Source organism: Micromys minutus (assembly GCF_963924665.1).
Source record: "Micromys minutus genome assembly, chromosome: 1".
NCBI classification, from domain to species: domain Eukaryota; kingdom Metazoa; phylum Chordata; class Mammalia; order Rodentia; family Muridae; genus Micromys; species Micromys minutus.
The window spans coordinates 78,779,233-78,801,531 of NC_137969.1; the positions used below are offsets into that span (position 1 = coordinate 78,779,233).

General features: G+C 42.5%; 1 protein-coding gene across 6 annotated transcripts in view; it reads left to right on the top strand.

Moving 5' to 3' along the window:
• The window catches only part of DNM3 (dynamin 3), a gene marked incomplete at its 3' end in the record, with an annotated part of 461,945 nt that overhangs the window by 207,914 nt on the left and 231,732 nt on the right, over window positions 1-22,299 (top strand). For all 6 annotated transcript variants that reach the window (XM_080942239.1, XM_080942242.1, XM_080942240.1 and 3 more), the window contains one exon: window positions 17,748-17,861. In XM_080942239.1, the coding sequence (XP_080798365.1) occupies window positions 17,748-17,861 (114 nt within the window). The remainder of the gene's footprint in view (window positions 1-17,747; window positions 17,862-22,299) is intronic.

Here is a 22,299-nt window from a genome sequence, read left to right on the forward strand (position 1 = left end):
TATTTTATTTTCTAATAATCACACTCATGACAATAATCTCAGTTTATTAATAGGCTGTTTTGTATAAGGCAGTGTGTTTGCCCTTTAGTCTCCAGTCAGCCACACGGAGTCATGGAGTTTTATCTCCGTTTTGACAGATAATGATAGCAGCCAGAGTGTATTAAGAACTTATTATATAAAGTCCCACTCCAAGTACTTTTCCGTCTCTTTTCTTTAACTATCACAATAGTCAGAAGGTATGGTTGGCAATGGCACCATGACCATGGTTAGCTCCGAGAAGTTGGGTAACTTGTTCGAGGTGACAATTATAGTATGTGCTAAAGCTTGGATTTGAACCCATGAGCTCCATCACTGGAGCTGGTGTCCAAAGCTGTTCTTCTTTCTTCAAATAATACAGTGGAACTCTGAAGCCTCGGTCCTTCACTCTCTTTAGTTTTCTGACTTTTAAATTGGAGTATCGTTTTCATTCCTGTAGCACTGGCCTTGGCTTCTGTGGTCTTTCTGTTTTCTGACAGGTGTAACTTACAAAAACACTCAGTTCTTGTGTAAGTTAAAGGTTAGTTTTTAATACATGTAGAAGAAAAATATATCTAGGTCATATCTTATGGGAAAAATGTATTGGAAACATAGTTTGTCCTTTAACACAAACTTGGAACCCAAGAAGATGTTGTTTTCCCCTTGTTAGTACTAGCTGAATCTTACATGTCATAAAGTTAGCCTCTCTCTGCCTCACGGTAGTCAAAGATGAAAAAGAAAGAGCAGTCACACACATGCAGGACAGTGGGGAGATGAGGAAGAGGATCTGCTGTTCATAAGGAATCTTTACAAGGAATGAGCATCTCTTTCATTACCATTATCAGTGAAGTTGTGCTCGTGAATTCCTAGGATTTTACTCTGAAGTTATAATCTAACCAGTAGCTCTTCTAACTGGATAACATTGGCAGTTTGTAATAGTTCTCTGTGTCTGAATGAATGAATACCCAATCTACTCTTTACTAGGTATGTGTACTTGCTTTGATGACTAAAGGTGAGAAAGGATGTTTTTAAGCAAGCATGGTCTTATTGATATGAAAAAGCTCAAAATAATAATCAGAAAATAGGTTGCAAGAACAACCAATGTTACTCAGTGGTTTTCCTTGACCAAAGGCCAGACAGCTAATATTGTTCAATTCCTTACTCTGCACCAGGCATTTTCTCCTGGTCTGTCTCATTGAGTTCCTACATTTCTTCACAGGGATATATTATAGGCATCTCTTTCTGTCCCATGCTTTCATAGATTTTCTCTTTTTGTAGTTGGAGATCAAATATCTTAGCAAGACCCATGATGTGCATCCTCCTTAAGATGGGCTTTTAAGCTCCTTTATCAAAATTTACTTACACAAATGTTCAATGCTTTTACAACCAACTGTCCAGCGCTTCCTGAGACACATGGAGCCATTGGTGAACTACCCCTTAGTGAACTCAAACACACTCCAGTTCTCTGGGCTGGTCTGTAGCAGGCATCAATATATCTTCTGGGTTTTCTGGGGGTTCTCTGAGGGGGGGGGGTTGTTTTGTAACAGACTTGTTGAGGGGAATCAGTATTTGTTCATTTTTCAGATTAGTTCTCGTTCTTATGACAGTTGGAGTCTAGTGCTGGCTGAGACAGCACAAGAACAAGAAGATGAACAAGGAAGAGGGCGCTCACTGTAGCAGTGCAAAGTACATATGGAAAGAGTAACTTGTTGGTACATGTTGAAAAGAGAGAAAGGCAGAGCCTCTTTGAAGAGGAGTGCTGTTGAGAGAGAGAGAGAGAGAGAGAGAGAGAGAGAGAGAGAGAGAGAGAGAGAGAGCAGGAAGCCTGTAACCTGGGCAGGAAACATAATCCCGCTTGACTGTAGGCAAGGTCAAGGCCAGGACAAAACAAAGCAAAACAAAACCCTGGCTTTATAGACACAGAAATTAGCTGGTGTTGTGAAGCTCAGAGGTAAAGGAGCAGAAAGGGATTAGCCTGTGTCTGGTACCACTCTTTCCTTAGTGTGAAGAAGAGAATTAGGTGATTGCTTCTTTCCAGTTTCTCACTCCCAGGAAAGAGTTTTTTTTTTTTTTTTTTTAATTACCAGAATTTCTACGATTTATGCAGATGTACAAATCTGCTGTACACAGCAATGTGGCAAGAATGTGAACAGGATAGGATGGCAGTCTTAGCAGCGAGCAGGGTTCTTTTCTCCTTTATTTATCTGTGCTTGGTCTCCCCTACTAACACCTAATAATGACGTTTATTGTGGGTCATTGCGGAGTAAGGAGATGTGTGGTACTGAATGTTCTCTGCTTTATCATTTGTTCTCTGTAATAAATACTACCATCTTCATGAATGGATCGAGGCTCCAAAAGGATCTTGCCCTAAGGGTTAGAGCCAGGTCTGGGAGGCCCACAGACCCAGTCTCACCATGGCATAGGTAGATCATGTACAAATCTTTCGATACCTTGGAAGCCATGAACATCTTGGATTCAAAGACTTCATTTTACTTCTGCCCACCTAGAGGCTAGAAAATAGGGGAAAATGGTCATAAGTGTTGTTTAGAAGATAAACATATTTGAGACACATTATCAAAATAAATCTTATCAAAATGATATTATCTTCAGAAATAGAATCTACAAATGAGACAAACAGAGGGTCACTTCAAGTGTTTACCTTGAGTGAAATGTGCTTTTTCCTGCTGGATTTGATCTATGGCAGTGACAAAATAGAACAAAATGCTTTGTGGGAGGGGAATCAGGAATAAAAGGGGCCATAGGACAGTGTTCCTGTACTGAAAGAGGGGGTCCTGCTCCTGGATTCAGTCTTCAGGGGGCCTCTTACTCATTACACCTTCATTACACCTTCACACCACTCTTCCCTCGAGGTAAATTCTATCACGCCTGGATCTGATCTCTTCTCAGCCCACTCCTCAGTCCTGCCCTGCTTGAGGCACTCATGGTCTGATACCTGGGCCATGAGGATTACTATGTCTCTTGCTATGCTTCCGAGTTTCAGAGCAGGAGCCAAGAAAAGATTTTATTTCTTTCTTATTACATGCATGCTTATTTATTTTTAACTATGTATACATATGCACACACACGTAGGTGTAGAGGCCTGAAGTCAGTTCCTGGGGCCTTTCATTCCTTAGGCCCCTATTCACCCCTTTATTTTGAGACTGGTCTGGAACTCACTGAGTAGGCTAGGCTGGCTAGTCCAGGAGCCTTGGGGGTTCATTTCCCACCTCCCCAGGATGGAATCACAAGCCTGGGCCTTTTTCACATGGGCTCTAAGCAGTGAGCTCAGATCTTCATGCTATAATGACAATCTTTTACAGACTGAGCCATCTCCTCAGCCCTCAACAGTCACCTAAAACAGTCCGATTCCATCACTTTCCCATTTGCCCTCTCTAACGATGCTCATCTGGATAAGTTTACCTATTTAATTAGACCTCATAAACATTAAAGCACACCCAAGACCGCTTAGTAATGAGGGCTGTAATCAGTGGATACTCTGTGGATACACTAAAAATCTGGGTAGATTATTGGGAGTCAGCCTAACTCCAGATCATGAGGCCCAGTCAGTGAAAAGCAGTTGGTGTGTGTGTGTGTGGGGGGGGTGACTTTGAAGACCATTTCTCATATCTCTGTCCTGGCTGATCCTTGCTACTCAGCTTACTGGATGCTGTGAGGTAAGTCAAGCATCCTCTTCCCACATATGCTTCAGTGGCTGTGACGCTTTGCCTTGCTACAGGTCCACTGGCAAAGTGTAAGAGAACCATGGACTAAAATGTTCACAAACAAGATGCAAGAGAACTGTGGGCTGAAATCTCTGAAACCCAAAGCCAAAGCCAGCCGTTCCTCCCTTACTCGACTTTCTTGGGTATTTGCTAAAGTAAAGGAAACCCGAACAAAATCCAAACCATCTCTGCATCTTACTGAGAAGCCTAAAGCCCTCCCAGTGGTATTTCAGCCTTACCTGCTTCCTCTCGCCAGGGTCCTCCCCACTGCTCCGACTTCAGGAGCTACCGTGTCTTCTCATGATAGACACTCTTGATGTGTCCACCTCAGGATTTTGATATTTGTTATTTCCTCCTGTAAAATGTGTTCCCCTGCCTCCCCTCGACCTCCCCCACACTGTTCACACAGTTTGTTCTTTACAGTTCTTAAGCTGGGAGTGTGGAAACAGCTCAGCACTTAAGAGCAGGAGGTTCTTCCCAAGATCCAGGCTGTTCCCAGCCCCCGAGTGATAACTTAACCACCATCTGTAATTCCCTGTGGTAGGGAATCTAACATTCCCCTCTGACTCCTGCCAAAACCAGGCATGCACATATATGTTCCTGCAGAAAAATACGTTCAGGAGGAAAAGCCCAAACCAAAAAAAAAAAAAAGTCTTCAGCTTTAGGTCTCCATTGAAACACGATTTTATTATAGAACCTTCTATACTAAGAGGGACATTCTCATTATCATTTTTACATGATAATGAACATTTATATTCTTAGGGAGAGATGGTAAAGCTTTATAGGAGTTGTAGAATCTGTTTAGTTTAAACTGACTTTTATGTCTGTCTGAACTAGCATTTTAAAAAATATGTATTTATTATTTTATGTATGCAAATACACTGTCAGTGTCTTCAGACACACCAGAAGAGGGCATCAGATCCCATTACAGATGGTTGTGAGCCACCATGTGGTTGCTGGAAATTGAACTCAGGACCTCCGGAAAAGCAGCCAGTGCTCTTAACCCCTGAGCCATCTCCCCAGCCCTGTGTAATCCCAGATTGAACCCTGTCTACTACCTCTATGTGCCTTCTTGGGCCCAATGTCTGTTGTCTTTAAGCATAGAGTGACTCTAAATTTTCCTCAATATGTTCTTACACTTTTGACTGTGAGCCCCATAGGTATCATGTTCGCTCTATATTTAAAAGCATAATCAGTTAGCTAAGGTGAACTTGGGCATGAGGAAAGAGGAAAAGGTTGTTCATAGGAAGGGGGTCCATCATTTTATCTCCTTAGAGTGAGTAGCATAAAAGTCCTTAAAGAATGCTAAGAGATGCCTTAAACAGATGGAAGATGTGCTCTTTTTTTCTAGCATTCTGTGGTGGAAAGAACTGTTTCAGATACATGTGATCACAGCACCCCTCAGGAAGCTATGCCCTCAGGTAGTGTTTCTCCACCTGTGGGTTGCCACCCCCTTGGGGGTTGAATGACCCTTTTACAGGGGTATCATATCAGATATCCTGCTTATCAGATACGTTATAGTTTATAACAGTAGCAACGTTACAGTTATGAAGTAGGTACAAAATGAAATAATTTTATGGTTGGGGTGACCACAGAATGAAGGAAGGACTGTTTTAAAGGCATTCACCATAGCATCAGGAAGGTTGAAAACCTCTGCTGTGGGGCCTAGGTCTTGTGTGGAAGGCATGATCAAGCAGATGAAGGTCGACCCTATAGTTTTATACAAGAAGCAGTCTCTAGTAACAGAAAGCTGCTAGCCTTTATGCTGTAGATGCTTTAACAGTCTATGCTGACACAATTCGTAAAACATTTAATCCATAAAACATGAGAAACTAATGTCTCCAACTTTCTGTTGGAAGAAATGAAAAACTAAACTTCCGTGCTAGAGTAACTGATACATTTTCCTCAAAGGAGCAGTATTCGTGATGGTATATTATCATCATGAGTGTATGGCGTGTAGGCAGGTATGGCTGGTTTTTATTTAATACCGGGATTCACCGAGAATCTCCAAGAGCTTTGTATGCTTCCGAGGTACTGTAGGATAAACAGGTTTGTGGAGCTGGACTGGCAGCCCCAGCCCTTGGGCCTTGTTGGCAGTTTCTTATTACTCAATATTAATCAATTGATGTCAGGGTTCCACCTGAATATCTGACAGCTAATCTTGTTCCCTATCTGTATGGACCACCATTCCCAGGAACTTCTTAAACAGATCCATAACGTGATCAAAACAGGCTGTACCAAACTCTAAAAGAACTAATTTGTGAAGAGTTTTGGGGAGAGGTGGGGGGAGGCAAAGGGGTTGAATTATTTTATTAATCACAGCAGTATGGGCAAACATCAGCTCTATTGCTTACCTTTCTGTCTGCCTGCGCCATCGGGGCACAGAAAGACTAGCCAGTGAGGTATGGTCAGCATGCTAGCAAAACACATGGTTCTTACGTTGAATGCTCTTATATCAGTTCTCATGTGTCTGTGCGGCCATTAGAGACACTAAGTCCTGCCGTAGAAGCTGTTCCCCCTATGTAGAAATGAAAGGCTAAAGGGCAGACACAGCAGGAACCTCCAGTGCCCAGGTCTAGTATCTTCAGCTCCTGTGACCCTTTGCCCAGGATTGCCCAGGCTGATGCCCTGCTAGATTAGATGTCATCTCTTTGACAGCTTCTGTGTTACCCAAACCAATGAAAATATTTTCTTTTAATTTGACGTTCCCTCACAGGGACACTGAACCTCTTGATCTGTCAGTAAAGCATTCTCTCTTCCAATGGGCTTTGGAAGGTGCAGTGCTCTTTCTTCTCTCACCCTTCCAGCTACCCCTTCCTCACTTGTTCGTACCTTTACCCAGCATGCTTCCTGTCCTTAAGGCTCAGACCAGGGCCCTCCTCTGGTCCAGACACCCAATTTATCTCCCCGTCCTCCCCGACAACTACAGTTTATTCACATCTACAAACCAATGGTTCACAAGTCTGTCGACCTTCTCTAGGCGACTTTACTGCTGTTCTGTTTTGCGCATTCTTACTAGGACATGTCGAGACAGAACTCTTGACTCATCCCTTCCCCAAGCACACACTCCTCTCCCCCTGTGGACGCGCCTTCTGGGTCTGCTCAGTTTCACAGACTGAAACTCTGGGAGCCATCCCTGACACCTCACCCTCTCATCCCGCCGATCTCATTCATCATTGCCACACTGATTTCTCTCCCCAAGCATCCCTCTGATCCGGCTGCATCCCCATATGTCCGACTTCCAATGTGCCTGCCAAAGTTATCGCCCTCCGTTGCTCTGGGCTCTGCAGCACTGAGCTCTCTCTCTCTCTCTCCGTCTCCCACTCTCCCTGCTCCTTTTCTGTAATCTCTTCACCAAACCGGAGCGGAAAGGGGAGCTTTTATGTGAAGTAAATCTTACATGACTGCTTTCCTTTAAAAGCACCTCAAAGGATACAGACCAAATGCTTTTCACATAAGTCGCAGAGCCAAACGTAGCTAGCCTTCTCTGCCGGCTCATCATGTTCACAGTCCCTTCTTGCTTAACGGCCACACTGGGTGCCACCCCAAACCCCATGTTCTCTTAACTCCCCTCAGGTTTTATCGCACGTTCTAAAAGCCTCAAGCTTGCCCTAATGATCCACATGGTCACCGTTCTTTTAAAGCTCCTGCAGCAGTTGTGACTTTGATGTGCATTCGTTGTTTGCTAAGTGTCTGCTTCCTCGGTATCTGAAAGCTCCTCCGTTAAGGTCAAGAATTGGAGCCAGTTTTTCTATTTCGTTGTCATTATTTTGGCTTATTATTGAGTTTGCCATACACATTCCAACACGTATCAGGTGCTAACTAGAAGACTATAAAATAATTCCTATCTGCTAAATTAATTTGTCTTTTCTCTGGACTACTTTTTTTTTTTTTTTTAACTGTTCAACACTTTATTCAGGCCCTGCTAATTTTGAGTATCGCTTTTCCTCTGTGTAATGTAGTTTTTGTCCTCAAATGTAGAGAAATAGATGCCAGGCTTGGTTCCCACCCTGTTTTGTGTCACGTGGAATCCCTTCCACACTGAGAGCCCAGCAACTTCAAAGGGAGCTCTTCACATGGAAAAGATACGCAGGAGGAAAACACATGAACGAAAGTGGAGCCATGATTTTCATCATAGTTAATGGGCCAGATCTCAGAGAGGTTGAGCTGAGTAAAAGATGAGAAGAAACAGCTTCAAAACAGCGGTGCCTGGGGCAGAAGCAATGCCAAAATGAGCTCCTCAGAACGGCAAGAACAGAAGAAATTCCCAGCAGCGACTTTTGGAATCTAGATAACACAAAAGCTGAGTGAGCCACAGAGTTTAAAAAAAAAAAAAACCACCTTCTGACAGGAAAATCCCCAGGAGTCAGACACCTCACAGGGCAGAGTGGATGGGAGGGGGGATGGGGGGGGATTGGAGGCTCTGCTCACAGGGCAGAGTGGATGGGAGGGGGGACGGGGGGGGGGGGAGGATTGGAGGCTCTGCTCACAGGGCAGAGTGGATGGGAGAGGGGACGGGGGGGGGGGGGGGAGGATTGGAGGCTCTGCTCACAGGGCAGAGTGGATGGGAGGGGGGACGGGGGGGGGGATTGGAGGCTCTGCTCACAGGGCAGAGTGGATGGGAGGGGGGACGGGGGGGGGAGGATTGGAGGCTCTGCTCACAGGGCAGAGTGGATGGGAGGGGGGGACGGGGGGGGGGAGGATTGGAGGCTCTGCTCACAGGGCAGAGTGGATGGGAGGGGCGACAGGGGGGGAAAGGGGGGGGGAGGATTGGAGGCTCTGCAGCAGCAGCATTTTAAAAGATGAGGACATTCCAGAAAATAAAATGGGAAGGGTCGCTTCCCTCATCAGGTGCGATTAGCCACTTGGGTTTCTGTCTGACAGTGAGCTTTACTGATCTATTCACAATGGAAATTTCCACCACTGTAGTGAAGTAGAAGTCGGTAAGGTTTAAGGAGAAGCATCAAGTGTTACTTACCCTCCTGGCAGCCGGGGTGTTCCAATCAAAAGGAGAGATGAAAGCTTGTGACTGGTTTCTTATTTCCAGCTTTGACTGCACTGTATTAGAGTGTTTTCAGTCAGTGGAGGGAGATCTATACTTAACACGGGCAAGCTGGTTTCAGGGGCTTTCCCAGTGACAAGCCCGGGACCATTTTTTTTTATGTTGTGTGCTTGGGTTTATTTCCACTGTTATTTTGAATCCTGCGTCAGATTTTCAACATACTTTCTTTTTCACTACACATTAAAAGGACTTCAAGACAGGGCCTGCATTAAACAAGCAGTATCAGATGTCAGCTGAAATTTTAATATTATTCATATTATTGGAATGTTGAGGAGGAGATGGAGGGAAACTGAGGAATAAAGGAAGACAATTTTATATTATCACCAATTTACAATTGCAATACAATACAATTGCTTCTTTCTACTTTTACACTAACAAATGCAATCAAAATAATTTTATACATACAGCATGTAGTGTTAGGAGGTGGTGATCTGAATCCTTACCATGCAGTAACTCACATGAGTCTCACAACAGCTTTGTGCTATAGGTGTTATTTTTTTCAGATTATGTATACAAGGCAAACACGGGTCAAGTAAGCCCAGTACCTTCCAGGTAGCAATAATTGGAAATAGATGTTTGTCCTGACAGTTCTGTGTGGTTTGATGACTGTTTGTCATTACTGTTATTAGAATCCATACTATAGTAAGCATCTTCATCTGTACTGTGGCGAAAGGAATGAATGAATGAATGAATGAATGAATGAATGGGTCCTGAAGTGAAACTAGCAGGGAGAGTTTATTTCAGTGAAATGTTGAAAATATATTTTTCCAAGTAGAGCAAAATGACATATGGGGTATAAACCCTTCAACGTTAGTAGCTGGTTAATAGCTGGTTACTTGTTGGTTACTAGTTGGTTACTAGCATGGGCCTGGCTGTCAGGAAAGAACCAAAACTCTGTCTCTTCCTCAGCCACATAAGGAACACATTACCTTCCTCATAAGATCATTATGTGGATTAAAAGAAGTCTCAGAGTGTGTGTGGAGCTGTTAGCTCAGTTCCTGGCACGGAGGAAATGCTGCCTGTTGTTGCTGTCCTTGGGTTCCTAGAAATGGGGTCAGAGTTAGACTCTGATTTCCTAGAAAGTCAGAGCCATGAAGGGACACCCAAACACACAAGTGTTGTATAGCCAAGTCCTTCAGAGTGGTGACAGATGTTCCAGTCTTGAATAAAAGGGTGTTTCCGCAAATATTTCATGTTCCATCTTAATTGGGCCATTAAGCATTATTATATATGCTTTGTCTCAATTGTGAGGTTAGTCCATCTGACATGAAAACCTCTTTTTTTTATAGTAAGTCAGTCACTGTTAAGACTTTCCTGGGTCTGCTGTGAACCTTATTTCAAGGCATCCTGCACAGTGCCTGGTTCTTCTATAGGAGTTTAGAAACCCCTGCTCAGCTGACTCTTAAGTGAGATATATCCTCGGGCACTTTAATCTATTGAATATGTCTCTCACAATGGCAATTTTTTTTCTTTCTTTTCTTTTTTTTTTTTTTTTACAGAAAACAGGGGCAAAGGAAAGGAAGAGAAAGGTGTGGACCACACTGCTCGATGCCTCTTTCTGGGTGTGCCAGTGTAAACAGTCCCTTAGTTCTTACTGGGAGAGCAAAGCAGGAAATAGTCAGTTCTTCTCCACCCTAACCCTCCCTGTTCATCCTCACAATACGCCTCCTTCTGTTTTACCGACTTTAGCCAGCAAGCTGAAAGTTACTAGTGGCTGGGGTCTTCTTTGAGAAGAGGCCAACATTTCACTGGTCTTGAAAACCACTTCTCCAAGGCTAGTGTGGCTCCCATGGGCATCTTTTTAAGACAACCAGAGCACAAAGGACTCTGCAGTCATTCAAAAAGAGTTCTGATCAAAGCTCACTCTGTGGCTGCTGTGTGCTCAACGTTGGATATTTATTCCTTGGATGTAGATCCCTACTCTATATCTTGTTTCCAATTATATTCCACCAGTTTCTTTTCATGACCTGTCCGAGATTCTTCAACAATCAACTGACATCAGAGATGTGTTAGAAGATGTTACACATCAGTAGTAAAACATCAACTAATAGTCATGCCCTAGATGTGACTATAATCTCCTTCTTACTTCAAAGTCCTCCATACTTGAAGCCAAAGGATTATATTCCAAAAGGAATTTACAAAATCTGAGTATTTGTAGAACAATGAATTAGTGGCATCTGCCAATACCTCTCCAACAGGAAGCCTCAGAAACGGTGGCTCTCTCATCCAAGTGACTCCCCTACAGCAGCTGTACTCTGAATGGGTCTCCACAGCAAACTTGTTTTTCCTTAGCATTTGACATTGAAATATTTTCCTGCTTCTCACTAAGTTATTTAATTTTCCATCACTATAATGAAACACTCGAAGCAGTAAATTATCACAAGAAAAAGCTTACTTGGCCGATGGTTCTATTCCAAGACTAAGAAGACTTACAGCATTGGGCTTCTGGTGATGGCAGTGTATTATAGTGGGGCAAACTATTCAGAATGCTGATATAATTCCCCCCTAAGCCAAGCCTTAATAGGGCTCCACCCTCACGAGTATCCTGTGCACCCATGACTCTCAGATATTACTTAGTATCAACGTGGTAAATCCACTTTCACACCTTGCATTCAGATGCCTGTACATTGGGAAACACTTTTCCCTTATTAGACCGGGGCACACCTGCTGGAAACATCTCTGCCAACCAGATTCTGAATAAGCTGTCTGTTCTGAGGATGCCTGTCCTTGCAACAGAGGCTTCTCCCAAGCCATCAGGGACTGGCTTGACTTCAAGCTTGGCTGGATCCAGTAAGCTCCCAGTGTCAGGTCAGGTGAGCCCTGCAAACTCTGAACTGTAGTGAGGGGAATGGCTATTTGGGAGCTTTTGTAATCTACCGTGGCCAGACTATCAAACAGTCAGTGTTCTGCAACCACTTCCCAAGCTGCAACAGTAAAAGACAGCTGCACAGCTGGAAAAAGACAAAGAAAGAGCTTGCAGGGTCTTCCGTAAGCAAGGCCAGGGTCAAAACTCCTTGTTCACAAATAAAGTTTAAGGCCTCGACCACATTGGAACTTCTCCTTGTGTGCTTTTTTTTTCTTCCATAATTTAATTCCTTTTATCATTTAATATAATGACCAGATGTTGTGCTCTGAACGTAGGCCCTTAACATGCAGGGTTTGCCAACCCTGGCAATGCCTGCTTCTTGCTGCATGCAGGAATCCTAGTAGAGCTCTCTCAGGGTAGTCTTCCATAAGGGGCAAGGGTAAGACTGGTCCAGTCTCTTGACTGCTGGTCCTGTGGTTGTTTGCAAACCTTTTGCAGTTGCCAAAAAATAGCTTGGGTGACACTCATAGTAGTTAATTAAAAAGAAAAAGGCAATTGTCTCCAGCTAAACAAATGAGAACATGTCCTCTCCACTCCCAAGGTCCCTGTAGTCTGGTAATGAAGGGGCTGCTGGCTCTTGTTTACTTGGTTACTCATGACAGAATTTGATGCTCAAACCCTAAGAGGCATAAGCAGTTATTGTGCTAATTTTTTTTTTTTTGCAACCTCAAATGTGAATACCAAAGGATGCTATAGCTCTTCCTATTTCCTTTGCATTTATATTCAAATACTGTTTTTTTTCCCTTTCTCTCTTGCTGCTCTTTGTTTTCCTTGTTAATTTTCCCTTTGTACACACACCCCTTGTATTCTGAGCTTTTGGGGCTTGTTTTGTTTATTGTCTGAAGGAGGATCTCTTTCACCCGTGGCCCAGGCTGACCTCGAACATGTGGCTATCTTCTGCTATAGCCTCTGAAGGGCTGGGATGATGGAGACTAAATCACCAGGCTTGGTTGGCTCTGCCATTTCAACAGGATCTTCTCCCGTGTCAGCCCTATTTTCCCATGATCCCTGGCTTCTCCTTCAGTTTCTCTGTGAAAAGCAATGTAAGAAATACTTATTTTCCAAACTCCCATTTTAAACCGATTGTCATCTGTTTGTGAAAAATGTGTTTTTGTCTCTCTGGAAAGAAGAGAACCTTCCTGAGCCTCTGTAAATTGTTGTCAGTGCTCAGTGCTGAAGACAGTGCCATAAATTCCCTAAGCAGCGACAAGGGAGGTGTGTGCCTGAATCAGCTACATTGGTCATGTGCTTCTCTCCAAACCAGAAAACCTATTGGGATGCAAATGACTGAAGTGTCATCATATGGAGAATATTTAATACATCGTATTTTTATTTCAAACCTTTAGAGTATGTGTGTCTCTGTGTGTATGACTGTATGTGTGAGTGTGTGTGTGACAGTGTCTTGTGTGAGTTTGTTGAGTCTATATGAGTGTGTGTGAGTGTATGTGTAAGAGTGTGTGTCTGTGTATGTGTGTGAGTGAAAGAGTATGTGTCTATGGGTGTGTGTCTGTGTGTCACTGAGGGTACGTGTGAGTATGTGTGTGAGAGTATTTGTGTGAGTGTGTCTGTGTGTATGAGTGTGTGTTTGTGAATATGGGTGTCTGTGTGTGAGTGTGTGTGTCTGTGTGTGAGAGAGTGTGTCAGTATCTCTCTGTGTGTGTTTATGTGTGTGTGTGTCAGTGTCTCTAGGTGTGTGTGTATATGTATGTGTGTCAGTGTGTCAATGTCTCTGTGTGTGAGTGTGTTTATGTGTGAGTATGTCAGTGTTTGTAGGTGTGTATTTGTGTGTGTGAGTGAGTATATCAGTGTCTGTAGGTGTGTATTTGTGTGTGTGAGTGAGTATATCAGTGTCTGTAGGTATGTATTTCTATGTGTGAGTGAGTATGTCAGTGTCTGTAGGTGTGTGTGTGTGTGTGTGTGTGTGTGTGTGTGTGTGTGTGTGTGTGTGTGATGCTGGAAATCAAATCCAGGGTGACTTACACATGAAGGGCAAGTCCTCTACTACTCACATTCTTAGTAATTTCTGGTTTTCAAGTAGCTCGATTGACTATATCCACCAGACTAAACAATGTTTAGTAAACACTGTTTCAGCCATAACATTAAATGTGTCTGGAAATAGTGGTGCATGCTTGAGTGATGAATCCAGTAGTGCCGGTAACAGCAGGCAATTTATTGTTCCACATTGTCTTACAAGTCTAAGCTCTGTTCTTGCCTTCTACTACATCACCGGCCCTTAAGCTTTTTAATGCTGTGAGTTTTTAACACAGCTCCTCATGTTCCCAACCATCATTTTAGTTGCTGCTTCATGACTGTAATCTTGATATTGTTATGAATCCTAATGTAAATTTTTTTTTGAGATAGGGGTTTGTCAAAGGGGTTACAGCTCACAGCACCACAGTGGTTGAGAACCACTGTCTATATACCTCACTGGATTCTCAGGTTCCTTTCTTTCTTCTCATTTTCTCTCAGTGTTGGTTCTCCCACCTCCATCCTAGTCCAGCTTTTCTGCCAGGGCTATTCTGTGTGCTCGATCCAGCAGGATCTAGTGTCTCATCCCATGTTAGACATCCACAGAGCCTCTGGGACACAGTAGGACAGCAGTGCTGTTTCTTCATGCTCAGCTTTCACCCTGGCCCTCCTGAACCACCACTAATATTCTCATTCTCCTTCTATGACTGAGTGTCCCCACTCCTGAGACCTTCCTTTCAGCCTCCTATCCTTGCTTCTCTGCTGTTGACCAACACTCACGTTAACGGAATAAAAGATCAACCACCACCTCCCTAGACTTAGAGCAGTTTCCTGTAGGAAGGACTACAGGATCTCTTACTACCCTACCCTTACTCTTTCTGCCATCCTCCTGAGGCTCAGGAAGTAAGGTAGCCCCATTCAAAGCTAGCCCCTCCCCCAACCCCACTCCCTACTCCCATCTTCCTTGCTCTTTTCATCTTCTAGCATCACCAACCTGCTCCTCCCTGATAATTAGTTTCCTTTAAACAGTTGCCTAGATGGAAAGAAAAGCAACCAAACCAAATCAAGCCAAACCAAACCAAACCAAAACCAAACCAAACCAAACCAAACCAAACCAAACCAAACCAACCCAAACTAAACCAAACCAAAACCAAAACTAAACCCAACCCAAACCAAACCAAAACCAAACCAAACCAAACCAAACCAAACAAAACCAAACCAAACCAAACCAAACCAAACCAAACCAAACCAAACCAAACCAAACCTAACCAAACCCGACCCTTCTGTCCTTTTGATCCCAGCACCTATGCTGGTTTTACCCTCTCTAGGATGCTCTCTCTTCATCTGTTTTGTCCATTTTAATTCTTTGTCCTTTCCATCGCAGGGAGCCTCCCCTCCCCACCCCACCATCACACTGAAACTGGCATAGCAAAAATCCAAATGCTTGGACATCAATGACCCCTCTTTACTGAACTTGATAAGTTTGAGATTCTATTTTTCTTGACTTCTAGGACCTTAATACCTCTATTTCTAATTTTGTTTCCAGTCTTTTATGGCCACCTTTTACTTGTTATTCCTACAGGGTATCTAAGAGGTCAGCAACAAAGCTAGCAGTGTTAAGAAGTTGATACATACGTATCTCATACAATGTTTTCAAGACAGCTAACAATATTTTTCTTTGTCACATCATAGTTTGGAATTTATTTCTAAGTAGTTTTGATATAATTCATTCACTCTATAAATACAATAGTGCTGCACACAATTTTTAAAAAGATAACCTTTATTTGTTCATGTACATGAGCAGAGGACAAATTAAATTACAGGAGTTGGCCCTCGCCCTGTTTCACTTATGTCTGGAAACCAGTGCCTTTATCCACTGAGAAATCTGGTGAGTTTAAAAATGAGAATACTTGTATCAGAGACATACATTTAGAATTTACCTCTGGATTTTGGAGAAAAGTGAAATAGTAAAATTTAGCATCTTGCTTTAGTTTCAGCCTACCTCCATTTCCAGCCTTCACTAGTTCTTCTTTCTTTTTTTAATGGATTTTAGAAGCAGAGAGAAAGAGAGCATACAGGAGCCCCACCATATACATATACATACATACACACATACATACATAAGATCTTCTATGAAAAACAAACAAACAAATTACGTGACCCTATTTTTGAACCACCTTCCAGCTCCTGTTTTGGAACCCTCTTCTCAGGGCAATCCAGCATGCCCTCCTAAATACCCTTTATGTTGGTGAGCGTCTCTTACTATATGATTATGTGGAAACTATGCCTTTTTGGATTTCCTTTTCCTGCTAAAATACAAGATCCCTAAGGACACAATGGAACCCCTCTGCTATTTTCACTTTAAACAAACAAACAAACAGATTCTTTAAAAAATTTATGGAATGAAATTTATGGCCCAGCTTGTTGGATCCAGCCTGCTCTACTAATAGGTAAAGCAGTAATTTGTCATTGTAGACCCGGAAGAGCTCTTCTACATCCAAAGACACTGAATGAAGTGAAATAATTGTAGTGTTCTCTGCTGATAAATTTTAGGACCTGATAGGATGGCACAGTATTGGGGTAAAAATCTTTTAATCTGTTTTACTGAAGTCTCACAGCGATCATTTCCTCTAAGGAAGACAGAGTTAAAATTTATGCATTGTATAAATATGGTCAACAGTCTTTAGTCTGAAGTAAGAGTAAGGCTCTCCTCTCAAATGTATTAAAATGCAGATCCCTTAACGTCATGTGTGTGTGTTCTGATTTACTCAGAGAATACCTAGTTTTGGATTCTATGGTGTTTTTGGTTTTCTTTTTTTTTTTTGTTTGTTTTATTTTTTCCTTTTAGAAAACATTTGAATAACTCCTGTGTGTCTGGTAGGAATTGTACTTTAAGGTACATTGTCTTCTTCCTATGGTAGAGCATAAAAGGGAGCTGAAACCCACCTCAGTCAGGCCTAGGAGAGGTGCTCTCTGGGGATGTGTAAAACCAACAAGGCCTTGAGGAAAGAGATGCACAGCAGAGATGCTGAAACAAGGCATCACATATCTGCTTTGCTAGCTTGCAGGGAAGTTTGAAAAATCAGCAGTGAATGTTGTTCTATTTCATAATTTTCCCATGGTATTTTTTAAGTTTCAAAGTAAAGTTTATTAGAAATACAAAATCTTATTATTAGAGTATTTTAGTCTACCTTCAGAAGCCAATAGTCATTCAACAAATATATATATATTAAATTTAGGGGTGTCTAGGACAGTGACTGCTTTTGAAATAGGGTACGTTTCCAACTTCAGGATAATGTAAAATCCCATATAGAATTGCATGCCTTGTTCAGAGACAATAAAACCATCTAGCACAGAGGATATGGTAAACTATTCCATGTGGGGAATACGTTAACTTTATAATCACTGTGAAGAAAAACGCATTTTTTCTTAAATACTCCTTTTAAGTTCTGTCAAATTTGTCACCCAGTTGTTAACATTTTAGAATTTGAAAATCATTGAATGATTTTTTTTTAAGATGTTTCAGATTTTACTCTATGGCAATTAACACCATAAGGAGGAGGTGGATAAATCAAGACTGTGCTAAGGCCCCAGACTTTTCCTTTTAGCTCATTAATTCAGCTTTCTTCCTTAATCAGCCTTATTCAGGGTTGTTAACAAGAATCTAATTGGTTGGCTTGAGTCTCTGGTTTTTGCCATTTGCTGACCAGTGTCTGTTACTAGTTTTAACGAGCTTCAAGCGGGGCAGACAAGTGGACCAGTAGCCTGGATGGAGTGATGGTGTAGCGGGCATGAAGTCTATTGAATCAATCAACAAAATATGTTTTGTTGTAGCAACACTGCGGTAAATAGGCTGGTACCAATCTGACAGGCTGATGCTTCTCGTTCTTGTCTACTGTAGTCAACTCTGCTTCTGCCGGCCATATGAGTCCAAGATTTTTGTTTTGTTCACGGACGGATAAGACCTCCCTCTAGCCATCTAAATGTCTGGAAGATGCACTTCCTCAGACAGCTCAGTGGAAGCTGAGTGCGCGGAGGGCGGGCAATGCTGTTCTCACTATCGATCCCATCTCGCCTTGACTCAATGCTTCTGCTGCTGTCTGCTTTTTTGCAGGTGATCCGTAAAGGCTGGCTGACCGTCAGCAACATTGGCATCATGAAAGGAGGCTCGAAGGGCTACTGGTTTGTCCTCACTGCAGAGAGCTTGTCCTGGTATAAAGACGATGAGGTAAGCCATGGAGAGCGACGTCCCCCAGAGTTTCTAAAGTGAAATTAACAGATACTGTTGGGATGCTGGATTCCAGACACCAGGGATGTCCGTACGTAAATACTGCTTTAAAGAAGCCCCGCTTTTCTTCTTAGAGGTCTTTAGTTTTACAATGTTCCGGTTGATTTTCCTTTCCTGCTCATTTCTTAAGTATAGTCCTATTTTGATGACCAAAATAAATGAATTTATGGGTCAGGAGTTGGAAACTTTTTCCTTATATTAATAATCAAGTCACTCGTACAGTTTAGTGAAAGCAGTTTTTACTAAACAATGTGTCACAAAGGCATGGGGCAATAGGGAAGCTGCCATGAGAGAGGCATAGTGGAGTTGTTGCTATGGTATCAATGAAAGTCTAGAAGCATGGTGAGACTTCTAGTCTTCACACTAGTATTAGATCATCATACACGTTTTCTTCTTGGAGAATTTGATATCTCTGTAAAAACATAAATGTCGATAATAGTGGTGTTCTGGCTCGTGCTCAGCGTTAACAGTATCATCCCACGACTTACTCCTTATTTATATCTCATAGCAGTAGAGGCACAGAAAATCCCCTTGGTCTCATAAAGTCATTAAGGTATCATAAAAATCTTAGTGCTAGATTGAGGAGAACATGGCTTGAAACGGAACTGTTTTGTAAATGTCAATAGCCCTGTTCTAACCAGTGAGGTCACTGGTATTTGTAGTACAGTGCATGCACACTGTACGAGTACTCTCTGAGAGCGGCCACGAGCAAGTGAAGTCACCTCACTCTTATTGGCTAAAAAAGGCACCTATGTCCGAGTTACAAATCCCTCCTCCTTTGGCTTGATTGCTTTTGAAAGAAGCAGAAGATGCTTCTGTCATTTCTTGGGAAAAAAAGCTCCTGAGCTCAGGGTTCCTTCCACTCCACATCTCACAGTGTGTTGGGAAATATTGGACAATGGCTGATTCCATAAAAGATTCTGTGATCTGGAAACACAAATTCCATAGAAACGTTAGAACAAAATTTACCATTCAAGGTATAATTTTTAGATTTGCATGTCACCGACCTCAGTAAAAAGTAATATTGGTCATTCTGGTGGTTTGAATCAGAATGGCCCCGTAGGCTCGCCTCTTTTGAATCCTTAGTCACTAGGGAGTGGTACTGTTTGAAAGGATGAGAAGAATTGGAAGGCGTGCCCTTGCTGAAGTAGTTGTAGCCTCATTGGAGGAAATTCATCACTGGGGGTGGGCTTTGAGGCTTCAAAAGCCCATGTCAGCTTCAGGGTTAGGCTCTCTCATTCCCAGCTACAAATTAGAATGTAGCTCTCAGCCACTGCTCCAGTGCCTGCTGCATTCTGCCAAGCTCCCTGCCATAGTAATAATGTACTAAACCTCAGAAGCTGTAAGCAAAGCCCCATCTAGGTGCTTTCTGTTCTAAGAGTTGCCTTGGTCATGGTGTCCAACCCAAGGACGGTGACTATCTCTAAGGAGTTGGTGTTAGTGGGGTAGAACCCTCTCCTGCATCCTTCATTCCTCAGCCCACACTACACCTCAGCAGCCTTCTCTACCCTGCCTGCTGGCTCTCCAAGCCAGAGTTGCCGGCTGCTGTGGATCATTTCTGAGTGTGCAGTCAGGGCTAAGGGGCGGGGACAGCACTGCTTCTTGCTCTCTGGGAGAGAATCAACAAGTGATAGTGTGTACTTGGAGCTGGAGAAGGAGGGAGGGTAAGAGACACAGGAAGCGTGAGCTGCACACGTCGATTCTCTCCAATCTGCTTGGTTATCTGGGAACATCACTTGTAAATGATGCTTAGATTTTAAAGGGACTTGCCACCATGGCTCAATGACAGGTTATTGACAACCTTTCAAAATTTCCCCCAAACATAAGAGGATTGCTATGTGGAAAAAAAAGTAATTTTTTTTTTACCTTAATGCGTGAAGCTAATTTTTTGGTGAGTGGAGTTCTGACACTGACCCCTTGTATACATCAGCACTAACATGAGGTGATTAATAATAATTATTATTATTATTAATTTCTGAATCAGGCTTATTATTGTCAAATATATGTGACAAAGGAAGATCCTTGGATTAATGATGGACATATTAATTTGTTAATGATAACATATTTACATTTCATAGAGGGTCTGTATTATGATTTTTTTGTCACTATCTTGCTTTCTTTTGTAATTAGGCAGGTGCGTGGTTTCACTGTCAACTAAATGGCTGCTCAATAAATATAGATTATGTCATAAGAAAATACCAGGTTTCATTTAACTTTTGATAGCTTTATGGGGGGGTAAAGATCAATGACTTAATAAATATACCCATGATTAAGAAACAAGTTCAAGGCTGTTATCCAGGACGACATTGATGGAACACAAGGCCGTAGAGCTGGTGCCATGGGTGGGTGTGTCTGGGGTGTGGTTGGTCATGGCTGCCTGTACTGGTTCAGGCCACTCATTGGAGCCTTAGACTTTTCACTGAGCCGTGGAAACCATTGCCAACCACCTCAGCCGGATTTCACGGTTTCCCAGAAAGCTTTCATAAAGCATGTGTGAGCCAGGGGCCTTGCTAGCACCCTGGTGTGTTTATTCATGCTATTGAAGAGTATCAGCACAGTGGCCCTGAGTGGGTACGTTAATTTTTGACTAACATTGACTTCTGATTCCCAATTCGCTTTGATCATTTCATGTTATGACATCAAGTATATGGGATCTGGGTTTTCTTAATGAAGAGCGGCACGGCTCAGATAACAAAGGGGAACTCACATCCGTTCATTCAGTTAGGTTTGCACACTGTCTCTCTTCTAGCATATGGGTTCTCCTGTGTCTTAACCAAGAATTAGGAATGATGTTATCAAACTGAGTTCTTCCCGAGCTGACCCAGCAAGTCCATGATAATCAAGGGCTGAATATGACTGTATAATTGTTTTCTATTTTCTTCTTGTTCAGAACAGATACACACACCCTGCTCTTAACTTTCACTCGATCCATAAATGGCCCCCACCAACAATATAGAATCCATTAATAGTTTTGGAACCTGTACTTTAACCGTTCGATACAGCAACAATTCACACATGCCATGAATATATATGGCTTTAACAGAAAGGTTTCTGCCTGTGTTCCAAGTATCACAATGCCACCTTGTTATTGACATAGAGTTATTCTAATGCAGTATGTTACAGCTGACAGAGTTTATCCACTTAACAATATCTAGTCTCTAATATATTCCAAGACTGGAGCTTGTGCAATGCAAGAGGTCATGGTTCATCTTTCAGAGAATAACAGTTTTCTAAGTCATTCCTAGGGGTTCCTCAGGTCTTTTACTTTTAGATCATGCAGCAGAACCCCAGACCTGGAATTTCTATGTGAATGGCCACAAACATACTTTTGCTCATTTATGGCATGTCTTCCCCATGTTTCTCTGCCAGTGTGTACATGCCAAGGCCTATAGGGTTAGGGGCATCCACTTATTAGCATGAGCTTAGAGCTCAGACATGCAAACTTGGGATCTGCGATCAGTGGCACACAGCTCTTTGACTTGTATCAAAACCATAACGTACGTGTGGTTATAGCATCTGTCTTTGCTGAGAACTCACAGGAGAAAGACAGCAACTTTAACAATGCCATGTATATTCTGTGCCTCTCTCTATGGCAGTTATGCCGCTGGGCACCCAGTTTTATATGCTTTTGGCAGCCTTAGTCTCTTTGGGCCCTTTACCTTGATATTCAATCCTTTTAACGTTGTCCATCTGGAACAACCCATTTGAAATTCTTCTTTATATGTATTATATGTATGAGCACATGTACTCTCTATATTATGACTCTATATATTGTATATTCATATATCAACACTAGTCCAGCCAAAACGGTCAAAATGTTTGAATGGCAAATGGCTTTAGAGAAAAAGACACTTTCAAGTTAGTCATGGCAATGGTAAACAGCACCTCTTGTTACCATCTCACCTGCTGGAATGCCAGGCTGGCTCTCCCTCTAGAGATTTTCCAGGCTATTGTTCTTAGTATTATGGGTACCATTTGTGTATTTGCAATGTCTCAGGCATTGAGTTAAGTGAGTGCTTTATGTTTAGAGACTTAGGAGAACAAGGGACTTAGCCAGCTGTGACATGTGGGTGTCATGCCCTTCAGCACCTGAACACTTCCAAACATGTATGTGTTCCAGCCTCCTTATGTATGAGGCACTGCTGTGGTTACTCAGGATGAAATGATTAACAAAGAGCCCATGGTGCTTGCCCTTTGGAGGGGATAGTCTGAGTAAAGAGCACATATCAAACCACAAAGCTTGCCCAGTAATGATTATGGGCCATGAAAAGTCAAGCCAGTGATGTGTGTGACATAAACAGTGTCTGAGGTGAGGAGATCACGGGAGGCAGAAGCAACTCCAGAAATGAAGGATTTCAACTGTCAGGGTAAGAGAAGC